This window comes from Enoplosus armatus, chromosome 15 (assembly GCF_043641665.1).
Source record: "Enoplosus armatus isolate fEnoArm2 chromosome 15, fEnoArm2.hap1, whole genome shotgun sequence".
NCBI classification, from domain to species: Eukaryota; Metazoa; Chordata; class Actinopteri; order Centrarchiformes; family Enoplosidae; genus Enoplosus; species Enoplosus armatus.
The window spans coordinates 17,794,236-17,806,215 of record NC_092194.1 but is presented as its reverse complement, the minus strand read 5'-3'; the positions used below and the strand labels follow the sequence as shown (position 1 = coordinate 17,806,215).

The window sequence follows — 11,980 nt, the reverse complement described above, 5'->3', positions numbered from 1 at the left end:
TAAATCTTCAAACAAGTTCATCATTTTCATGTCAACCACGCATTCAGTGCCTCTTTCTCATACTGCAGAACACACCTACATAGTTCATACAGAGCAAAATGATTAGTTGTATCAAGTCCTTTATGTTCTCTGATGTGTCTCCACAGTGGCTGACTGCAGCTCGGGTCCTCATGCTCTGCCTTGTGAGTGCTGCTTGGCCTGCTGAGCCTGTAGGTGCTGGTGTGTCTGTACTGGGCTGCAGCTGAAGCAGGGATACAGTGACTGGTGGTGTCGGTGCCTGCGGTGGTGGAGGAGGGTCGTCAGAGGGCCCAGAGCCCCGGTAGCAGGCGGAAGGGCCTGTCCTGTTCCAGCCACACGAAGATGAACAAACTGAACTTCCACAACAACAAAACCATGCAGGACCGCCGCTGCGTCTGTGTCTTTTTGCCCAATGATGACACGCTCAACGTCATAGTCAATGTGAGTACAAATGTAAACAATATTTTACCTTTGGACAGAACCAGGCTAGTTGTTTCCCTCTGTTTCCAGTCTTTATGCTGAGCTAAGCTAACCGGCTGCTAGCTGTAGCTTCATATTTATCATAGAGACATGGCATCGATCTCCTCATCTAACTCTGGGCAAGAAAGTGAATAGGCTTGTCAAACTATTTCTTTTAGAGCATACACTGAGGGGTTTTCATTTCATAATAAATTGTGGTCAGTATTTTTTGGCATCTGTCAGCTGCTTCTTACGAAATAGCTTTTGTGGTGCAGGAACCTCAGGAATTTATTTAATCTGTGTAAATTAACAGCTGTTTAATTTATTTTCATTCTGTAACAACTTGTTGGTGGCCAAAAACAAGGTCCCTACTTGAAGTGGGACAACCTTTAGGATGCACAAAAAGTCACAGAAGGTGAAGCATGAACACATCGTGCAACACGTCTGAGCTAACTGCTTATGGTGGTAACAACATGAGATACATACCAGATATCAGTGGTGGGGTAGCGTATGTGTGATTATTGTTTGTGTAATTTATTTATGACTAACAGATGATGTTACAAAGCTAAAAGTGAGCCTCATCCTCCTCCTCTTCTCTCTTCCTCAGGTGAAGACCCTGTGCCAGGAACTGTTGGTCCAGGTGTGTGACCTCCTGAGGCTGAAGGACTGTCACCTGTTCGGACTCAGCGTTATTCAGAGTAAGACTTCTCATTTCAGGGATTCATTTGGATGAAACAAACAAATGTTTCCTACCTCTGTTTGTGCACTTCCATATGTTGTTTTGTGGTCTATCTTTTAACTTGTTTATCCATCAGCTGAACAGAACAGCCTTTGTTTTCTATGACTGTCCACTTCACATCCCCATTTCTAGGGTTAGGGACTATTGGAGACTAGTGGAAACTATTCAGTTGTGTGGACAAAGCCTCATTTTTATTTAAAAATATTTGAATTACATGGTTACATCATGCAAATTGTGGAGGGATTGCAGTCACAAAGAGGGCCACATAGAAACAGTGTAACCGGGCAGTTACTTTCCTCAGACCAATAACTTGGCTGAGGAACAGGAATCTGCCCTAAACGTAGCATCTCTCACCTATGTGTCATGGCGTTCTCCCAGGAACCAGGGCCTCCTCGCCCTGACTGGCTCCCATTGTGCAGCGAGGCTAAAGTTGTTTTTACGGTGATGGTACGGCGAGGGTCGTGAGTCTGGAATGAGTCACTGTGTCTGCGCTATGGTGAGGCAGACAGCGGGTGACAGTTGTAGGCAGCTGCAAAGGGAGAGTAAATTGCAAAAGCAGTGTTTTCAGACAGCTGGCCTCCAGATGAGCCAATGACAGCCCAGCAGGTCAGTTGAGCAGGAGCCAATGGGTCTGATTGTGGGACATTCCTGGAGTGCTTGTCTGAACAGCGTGAAATCCCCAAGGCAAACAGAGGCCACCCACTCCCTGCGTGTCACCCGCTGTCCCCCTCACCAGAGCATCCATAGCCGAACTGCCACACCAGACACGGGTTCAAATAAGTCTTGCTAGTTTGTTAAGTACACTTTTCTGTGACAGTCTGAATGTAGTGAACCCCGCTAGGAGCTGCTAATGACCTACCTGACCACGAGTTCAAGGTTCAGTTCCCTCAAATCTTAAAAAAACCATATATAACCACTGATAGTTCTCAATGAAAACTTTTCACAATGAGGTCTGTGGATTAGCCTGAGCAGCAGGGATATTGTTTCTGGAAACAGATATTGCTGTTTTTTTCAAAGGTAATATTTGGATTCTTTAAGCACCACAAATCAAATATCATTGGCCTCAATTGTATCGGGATGGCGGCAGAAGTCTCCGCGGTGGAGATTTAAATTGTCCCCAAATAAAATCAAAACTATCTTCATGGGAAGATACCATTTAGTGGTAGTGGGGCTTAGGGCTTAATGCAAAGATGTTTTAAATTAACATGGTGAACACAAGGTGTTAACATGGATCAGAATATTCAGGACATCATCATGTGCTACTACTCATAATTCATAATTAGTCATGATTCACGGCATCTAGTCTTAATTACAGTTTACAAATTTGCTAAAAAATATGCGTTGACGTTCTGCCAGAGAGGCTCTGCTCCTGCTCTTCTTTTTCTTTTGCTTTTCAATGAGTTTTCATTGTATAGAAACTCAGAGTTGTCAGATCAGCAGGCCTGCAGCTCATGAAAGGTGTCACTTCAGGGGCAGATTAAGACATGACAGAGTGAGGAGGAACACCAGAGGCTCTGAGTACAAAGGGAAGTGCAAAGGCTGTCTGATGTGATGGCTCTGAGGCAGTCTTTGAACAGGGCATATTCAGGGGGGATTTCTCTGTGCACACACAAACATGAAGGCACCTATACATCCACAAGGAGCGTCTGAGCTAAACCTGTACCTCTCCACCGACAGATAATGAGCACATCTATATGGAGCTGGATCAGAAGCTATCCAAGTACTGCCCCAAAGAATGGAAGAGAGAAGCCAGCAAGGTAAGAAATGATGTGCAGGATTATCGTTTTTCGACTTTCAATCAAAAGTTTTAACAGTGAGCAGACAACGTTAAGTCTCCATTTCAAAGCTGCACTAGGCAAGATTCAGTTTGTAAAAATCCACATAACTTTTATCTGCCAAGTCACAGAATTTAACAGATCCCCTATCTGGGATTCACAAGATTTATGTAAATAAAATTCAGCTTCGGGGAGACATGCTTCTCAGCCCACAGGAAGTGGAAATAGAAAGTGTCTCCCCAAAGATTTATTCTTATTCAATTGCAGGTGTATTTGCGTGTATAAACTGATGCCAGATCAGCCCAGTTGGTAAACACTAGTGTGCTGTGTTTTAGAAAATAAACAAGAATTTCCATTTGTTTCTTTTCCAGGGCATCGACCAGTTTGGGCCTCCAATGATCATTCACTTCAGAGCTCAGTATTACGTTGAAAATGGGAGACTGATCAGGCAAGTAAAGCCCCTCAACTGTACATACAACTCATTAAACATTAAATACCTGTAAAACCTGCCCTAACGTCACTCACTTGAACACCAGTTAACCTATAATCCGGTTAATTTTGCTTTTTGTCTGCCCTGCAGTGACCGGGCAGCCCGGTACTACTACTACTGGCACTTGAGGAAACAGGTGCTGCTCTCACAGTGTATCCAAAGGGAGGAGGCCTACTTCCTCCTGGCAGCCTTCGCCCTGCAGGCTGACCTCGGCAACTTCAAACGTAACAAGCACTTTGGGAAGTACTTTGAACCTGAAGCCTACTTCCCCCCATGGGTGAGTATGTCCAACAAGTACCGTATGTGGGCTGTACCAACGCAGGCCAAACTTATCAGAGAAAAAGAGCTTTAAGATGTTTGACCATCATCCTGCACATTCCTTTAACTTCCTGTTCACATCAAACCACATCTGGCTCTTCCCTGTCCTTCTGTACCTCATCACATCTTGTATTAATATTACAAAAGTTGACATATTTTCTCTCTGGCTCTTATTTCAACACCTATCTACCTTTATTATATGTAATTACTTTAGGGACACATTTACTTTGGCTTTTGTTTGGGTGCTGTGGCTAATCTTCCGTGCTTTTGTTTTTTATTTTTATGTGTAGCATTCATTCTGACACGTTGAGGATTAGGGCTGCGACTAACCATTATTTTCATTATCAATTAATCTGCTGATTATTTTCTCGATTAATCAATTAGTTGTTTTGTCTATAAAATGTCCAGTGGTACGTCTGTCACAGTGAATGGAAAACATCAGTGACTTAAATAGGTCTCAGCTGAAAAAGACCAGGAATAAATTGCTGTATCACTGACAGTGAAGGTGTGTTTTAGTTTGTTCAGTGTCGTGGCTTGCAGTGTATTCAGTATGTGGGTCTGTAGCCACCTTCCATTCATCACGCTGACCAAACACATCTCAGCATGTGGGATAATGAGAACTGGGACACTAAGTTTATTTTTATCTTTGGAAGTGGCACACACATTTTTTGTTTAATCTTGAGAAATGGTCCAGCTGACATGGCTATTCTGGTCACATTTGCACCCTCACCCCACCACCACCCTCCTCCACCTCTCTGGCTATGACAGCCACACCCGTCTGATTGCCCTTCACTTCCTGTAATTAGCCTCCTGCCTCCTTATCGCCACTTGAAACCAGCAGTGACAGGAAATTGTTTGATGATGAGCGCTACCCTGCAGTAAATCTCCCCCAGATTTAGGTGCTTAGAAAGCTTACTTACAAAATCTTCAGAAGCCACATGCAAAGCTTAGCGAGTGTGTTTCCGGCTCGTGCTCAGTCTCTCCAGGTTGACATCTGTTTACCCTGTGGCAAGGAGCTTCATTACCCTCATTGGCAACCTGTGCTGCCAATCTGCTGTAACGAGTCTGTACATCTTCGGGGCAGCCAAGCCTGACGTTTCCCTCTCTCTCTCTCCCCGCTCAGGTGATAGCCAAGCGCGGCCGTGAGTACATCCTGAGGCATATCCCGAACATGCACAAAGACCAGTTTGCCCTCACGGCTTCAGAAGCGCACCTCAAATACATTAAGGAGTGTGCCCAGCTTGATGACGTCACTGTCCACTACTACAGACTCTACAAGGTGAGACACGGGACTATTTCCAGGACATTGGATCATTTGTACAGTAGCTACAGTAGCTGTCTTTTTTACTAGAGACTTGAGTCTTTTCCAACACCGATGGCATTATTGTTTCTGTCATAAACGATCAATCTGTGCAGATTCCGATATTGGCACACAAATTCTGTCAGCTCTGCTCGTTTTGTATTTGGCTAAGGGAGCATTGACAACTCATTGGATTTCAGGTTATTCTGCTATATCAGATTTTACTTGATCTTTGCCTGATATATGTTTGATCTTATCTCTTTCAACAGGACAAGAAGGAAGTAGAGGCATCTCTTACATTGGGACTGACTTTACGTGGTATCCAAATATTTCAGGTATTCCACGTTCCTTACTTCACGAGGAAGGTTGTGACTCGTGGTATTTAAAATGTTTTGAATCTTCTCTTATTATTTCGACCTCTTTTAAGAATCTTCTAGAAGTAAGATGGAGATGTTTTGCAGTGTGGTGCTGCAGTGTTGTCATTGTTTATTTGTTGAATTTTTAATCAGCTGTAAGTATCACAGTACCTGTGATTATTGACTTCATGCTTCCATGTTGCAGAATGTCGGGTCCGTGAGGCAACTGTTGTATGACTTCCCCTGGACCAACGTGGGAAAACTGGTATTTGTGGTGAGTCAGATGCACCGTCACAGCTTTTTTCAACACACACCCCATAGAAACTTTTTTCATAGGTACCATATTTTGTTTTTGTTATTCTTTACACTCGCTCCAGCGATGACGGAGCCCAAGCATCCCCTGGCTCGTGGCGATGTTTGTGAAAGCCTAGCTCCTGCTCAGGGTCGTGGAAATTTTTACGCAAGGCTTCTTTTCTCCACACTGCTGTTTTATCTTAGCCCTGCAAGTCCTCTGGAACTAATCAGGGATTTAGAAAGACTTTCCTCGCATGTGCACACACACATGCAGACAGTATATATATTTTCATATGATTATGAGCAGTATTTTCTCTCATGTGACATACATGCCTATTGGTTTATTAATTTTATCAATTATCGCTGGTGTCCCCGTGCCCTTTAAAGGAAATCCTGTTAAATCTTCTCATCTGTGCTCTGAGTCAGCCTGCCGTTAAGCTGAGCACAGCAGTCGGTTAATTTGCTTCCATAGGGTTTCTGTTATCGCAGGAAGTCCCAGAAGCTTACTATATATCTGTTTGACTGTGACAGCTTCACGTTTTCTGCCAGTCGGCTATTAATCACAATCCGGAGAAGTCCTTATTGCTTATCACTGCTGTTGCACAAAAACGAGCCCTTATGACTCTCATTTTGGCTACTAATTTTTATTCAATTGGGGGGATTTTATAATCAGATTTCATGACTCTAAGGACTCTTGCTTTGTTGTCCCAGAAAGTTGAAGAGTTGTGAGTTTTTGCTTTGGGCTAATTTTGGTGCAAACAACCGTGGCATCTGCCACACAGTTCACGGTAAAGACATCCTGTTTTCCTCATTCCTGTTTTTTTTTCCTGGTGGTTTCCTTGCGTCTGCTGTCTGCAGCGTCGTGACAGTGAACCGGCGGTGGCGTGGCTGTGGTTTCACTGTGGACGTGAAGGGCCTCTAGTGGCCCCGTCCCACCCTTCTCCTGAATAACAGGCTTTCTCCTCCACCCCACCCACGAGTCACGTCATCCAACACCGCTGCCACCACGGCTGCAGCTACGGCGAACGAGCCAGAGTGCACAGCAGGGTGGAGGGACGTGTGGGTCAATAAACACCAGATGTTGTAATGGTTTTGGGGAGATTTTCTATTCAGGACATTGGCCAGGAAGACTTTAGCTCGTCTTTGTATCACAGATTAAAGGCAGGAGGGGCACGTTTCTGTTCAGTGTTAGAAAAGAAAGGAATTCTATGTTTCTGATGCATTTGTGCTTCTCCTGAGTGAGAGTTTGATCTACTCCCTCTGAAAGCTGAAATGAAGTAATCACCCTCAGGAGACTCTGCCTCGACCTCGCCAGTGCTTTGGTTAATGCTGGTCTTGCCAAGGGATTGTTAGATAAAAAACGGCCCCTGGGTGATGCTGGGAGTTTTCGATGTGTGTGGCCTTTTAGGGAGGGAATTGTTGGAAGCGGGAGAAAGTTGTCCAGCTGTCCTAAGCAGAGAGTTTAGATGGACTGACCATGTGTACCACATGAAACAAGAAACTTTTCTAAGTGGCGTCTGAATACCTTTTTAAAAACCTGCCACCTGACACCAGTCTGCTGCTGAGTGTATTTGGTCTGGAATAGAGTTACCACCAGCAGGGCAACCATTGATTCAAGATGTGTGGATTTTGTATTATCTTTATGTATTTTAACCTTGATAAATGTAGTTTGCATCAAACAATGCATCCCATGTTCTCAGTGTCTTAAATCAGTCAATCCAGAACGCACAAACGTCAAACAGATTCATAGTTACAGTGCAAACAAGGACTTCTAGTAGCTAATGCATCATGACTCCACATGGCGCAGATTTGGCAAAATGTAAACAACACAAAGATTCATGTTTATGCCACTTTTGTGTCATGTGGGATGGATGGGAGAGATGGGAAAGATTCCCATGTTTAAGACTTACAAACGTTCTCCTCATCAGACATCTGAAGACGGTCGTATGACTGCAGAGTTAGTCATGTAGGTTTGTGGGTTTAATTGCCTTGAATGATGGAATTTGGCTGGTTATGAGGTGTCCATGTTTGTCTGGTTTTAAGGCAGGTCCGTATTGTTTGACAGAGTTTCCTAGTAATGACGTGGGTGTTGATTTACATTAACATTGTTCTTATATCCCTGGAACTCTGACACTCTCCTTTATCCTCTATATATAGATGTTTGTGTGTGTTGAAAACAGGCAAAACAATTTCAAAATGCATAAAACCTACATAAAAATATCTTAAAACATGTACAGCACCACTCACAAGGCCAATTATGGCGTGTCTGAATAGTGTAACTTATCCTGAAAATGACCGCAGAACTTACAGCATGCCTGACTAAGACGTGTAGTAAATATGCCTCAAGCCTGTGAGTACAAGGAGTGAAAGCAGAGCAAAAACAGACGAGGGTACAAAGAGTTAAGATCACCAGGGAGAATAGAGATTTCATGCAGCTGTAACCTGCTTTGCCTCACACAGTTTGGCTCATTCGCATGTAGTCACTGCCCAGTACGATTTCAGTGTTTTACTGGTGGCCACTAGGAGCTGCAGAGGGGCAGTTTGAGGTTAAAGACAAACACTCAACTTGTGGGTTGGAAGAGAATTTCTTCTTCATTTTCCCACCCAGAGTTTTCCTGCATGTCCAGAGATTTGAACAGGAAGTCTTCAGCCTCAAGGATAAAAAAATGATATTTTATAGGAAAGCCACTGTCGATTAACTGTCATGGTTTTTATGAACTCATTTCCCTCTAGTACAAAGCTGAATACCTATAATGTGCCTCCCTACCGATGCACAGGCTTTAAACATACTTGGATTAAGCTGGTTTCTTTAAAAACGTCTGGATAAATAAACGTGAAAGCTCAGGCCTGTGGTCAGAAATGTGCATCTCTTTGCATTTTCCAGGGCATTAAACCCACCCGTCGCCTTTGAAAGTCCAAACCCTTGCAGAAATGTTTATAGGTCTGTATTGAAAACAACCCCGCTGACACTAAAGACAGCTGTTATTGGGTCGAGCCGTTGCCAAAAGGCGCGGGAGAAAGCACAAACCCACCATTTTAGTTTTTCCGTTCATTCAGCCAACATGTCCTCTTCCTGGAAAATCATCAAAACTGCTCAAAAATGCTTTGTTTCAGTGTCTGAATGAAGAAATTAAGAACAGATACATGAACCAATTGTTACATTGTGTTTGGCTGCAGAATAGTTTTCAAGAAAAGACTTTGTTCCTCTTATGCGGTTTGCCTTCAGGCCTTTCTGGTACTTACTCATAATTTCAAATCCACATTCCTAACCTCTCCATCTTATATTATTAACTACTATAAATCACAGAATACTGTAATCAACATTCATGTGCTATCTTTCTTCTCTCCTTCCACTTTCTCAGGGGAAGAAGTTTGAAATCCTTCCTGACGGTCTGCCCTCAGCCCGTAAACTAATCTACTACACAGGTTGTCCCGTGCGCTCTCGCCACCTCCTGCAGCTCCTCAGCAACAGCCACCGGCTCTACATGAACCTGCAGCCTGTTCTCAAACAAGTCCGTCGGTTGGAGGAAAATGAAGGTATTTTATGTTGTTCTTTTCCTTCTTTTGTGTGCCAAATCACAATAACGTAGTTGTAAACCTTACGATTTCAGTGCTGGTTACTCCTTGAGCGGATACATTGTCAGAAATACAACAGAGGAGGGACCAGTAACTGTTGGTTGCCTGGCAGCTGCTCAGAGCCAAGAAATAGTCCGACACACAACCCCCCGTAAAATGGCTAATTGTCGTTTTTTACACTTTGGTTTTTGTACAGAAACACAAACAAAAGAGATATAACGTGCTAATTAGTGAGCTTTAGAGGTGCTGCTAGGTTTTGGACAGTAAGAGGTTAGCTGTTTCCCCGTTTCCAGTCTGCTAAGCTAAGCTAACCGGCTCCCCTGGCTGCAGCTTTATATGTCATAGACAGATGCGAGAGTGGTATCAATCTTCTCATCAAATCATCCGCCAGAAAACAAATAATTTCCTAAAATGTCGAACTTTAGGGGTTGTAATTTAAAATGTGTCTGTTTGGCTGATTTCAGAGAAGAAGCAGTACAGGGAGTCGTACATCAGCGATGCTCTCGAACTGGACATGGACCATCTGGACAAACGTTCCCGGGCCAGTGGCAGCAGTGCAGGAAGCATGTCTCATCACAAACGTTTGTCACGCCACTCCACGACTAGCCACGGCAGCTCACACACCTCCGGCATTGAGACGGACAGCTTCAGGGTCTCGGGTCAGGCCCCGCACAGACCCCTGCGAACCTGCAGCTCGTCCACGACCAGCCACGGGAGCTCACACACCTCTGGCATCGAGAGCAGCGGCAAGGAGCGCATACTAGATGATGACGGTAAGAGTGGAGAGTTGATGTTTTAACACATGAAGTGATGTATTTGATGTTTGTGGTAGCAGCTTTAGCTTTAGTTTGTTCAAAATAAACAATAAGAACTGGTTAATTAGCATTGTAACAATAGCCGCTATATATCCACTATAGCCACACTCAAAGAAGAGTTACCTATAGAAACCTAAAGGTCATCAACTGGAAAAAGACATCACTGGATGGTTTGCCAAGTGATTTCTGGGACATGTAGTCCAAAAGCACAATGACACAACACAACATTTGTTCCTTCAGAGATTGAGATGCTGGTGGACGACCCCAAAGACTATGAGGAGCTTCATGAGATGGCTCTGGACCAGGAGCTGTGTATCCACATCACTGAGGACATGTTGACCATGTCGCCTGATCAGACCAACGGATACTCAGGTACAGATGCTGTCTCATTGTTTCTGCTCTGCTTTTTAAACATTTAGCTCTCAGCTCCTCTAGGGTGAACTGTAGTGTCTGCAGAAGGTAAATAGTGTTTTATTCTTAGTTTTCCAACATTAAAAGTATTTGGTGAACAAGAGTCAAACCCAGAGTGAACACCGACAGAACAAATAACAGACAATTATATAAAGAAGCATATAAACCCAGAGTGTGAATTATTTCTTTATCTGAGTTGTTTCATACTTTTGCTAAAGGTCATCATCTGTTCTCTCCAGGACTGATAGTGAAAGACGTCAGCTCCTCCACGTCCAGCTCCTCTGAGACTGTCGTCAAGATGAGAGGACAGAGCATCGAGTCTCTGCCACAGGTAATTCAGATTTAATTCATGGTTTTCACAGCACAATGTGCACTTGTATTAGCACCACACACACATGCATTTAAGAAAAATCAACCCTGAAATGCATCAACTGTGGTAAAAAATGTTGTTTTGGGTCCTATGTTGCTGTTTGGTCGTACAATAGAGGAGAGAAGGTTAACTTATGATTTTAAAGTGACTCCTGGACAATATTTAACATTGATGATAACTGTTTGTGATCACCTGCAGCTTTTTTCATAATATTTGATTTGTTGCTTTCCACCTACAGACATCCGCCTGCAGGAAGCCTCAGTCTTCAACCGACCGGCATAGCCAGTCTCTGGACGACGTCCGGCTCTACCAGAAGGACTGCCTGCAGTGGGCGGAGCTCTGCCAGGACACCGCCCACAGCTACACATTCGGCTGCGCTCAGGAGCTGAGTGACGGCGGCGGCTATCAGGGTCTCGCCGATCAGCGCGCCAGCATGCTCACCGAGCAGCACCCTTTCCCCATCAAGAGAACCAACAAGTACTTCTCCCTGGACCTGACCAGCGACGAGGTCCCCGAGTTCGTGGTGTGACCAAGGAAAGGAAACAAGGCGACCTCGGGGTGACTTTTTCGCTCCGTGTCAGATGTGGAGATGTTTCTGCCCTCAGGGAACGAGACAAGAGAGGAGTGTTGGAGAGGTGGTTTCTATTCTTGGCGGCAGCAGTGAGTAAACCGGCAGCAAGTTGGCTGTCTCTTCACTTAGCGCTTCAGACGAATAACACACAATAAATGAACAAACATGGAGGATTCTGGCTGAAATGGGAACTTCAATAACGAACACTGGGTTCCAGAGAACCTGTGTCTTTTAAAACGTAACCCGAGCTGCTCCCCCTGTGTGAAAGGAAACAAAAGGGATCATGTCAACTTCTTTTAAAAAACATTTTTATTCAAATCTGTCTCCTCCAAACTGGTTTCAAGAACCACGCGTCGTGTTTGCCTGCTTTATAAAGTCGTAAAAAAGACTGTGTTCATGCAGGTAGGCTTACAGCAGACAGGCACTCATGCACAGACATGAAGAGCATATCAAAGATTTTCTCTGGAGGACACAAAGGACAAAATCAC

General features: G+C 44.1%; 1 protein-coding gene across 1 annotated transcript; it reads left to right on the top strand.

Annotated features, from left to right (window-relative positions):
• Window positions 1-310: 310 nt before the first annotated feature.
• Window positions 311-11,728, top strand: frmd6 (FERM domain containing 6). Its single transcript, XM_070920544.1, has 13 exons — window positions 311-459; window positions 1,085-1,175; window positions 2,894-2,973; window positions 3,363-3,439; window positions 3,572-3,758; window positions 4,923-5,078; window positions 5,369-5,434; window positions 5,661-5,729; window positions 9,112-9,286; window positions 9,790-10,098; window positions 10,381-10,512; window positions 10,791-10,882; window positions 11,160-11,728. Exons 1-13 carry the CDS (start codon window positions 361-363, stop codon window positions 11,448-11,450), a joined length of 1,824 nt encoding a protein of 607 aa, XP_070776645.1. The 5' UTR covers window positions 311-360; the 3' UTR covers window positions 11,451-11,728.
• Window positions 11,729-11,980: the final 252 nt, after the last annotated feature.

Excerpts from the sequence above, each read along its gene's own strand:
- frmd6 (XM_070920544.1), top strand. The coding sequence starts at position 361 with ATGAACAAACTGAACTTCCACAACAACAAAACCATGCAGGACCGCCGC. Across the intron at positions 3,440-3,571 it reads GAAAATGGGAGACTGATCAG|TGACCGGGCAGCCCGGTACT; the intron begins GCAAGTAAAGCC and ends TCTGCCCTGCAG. Across the intron at positions 3,759-4,922 it reads AAGCCTACTTCCCCCCATGG|GTGATAGCCAAGCGCGGCCG; the intron begins GTGAGTATGTCC and ends CTCCCCGCTCAG.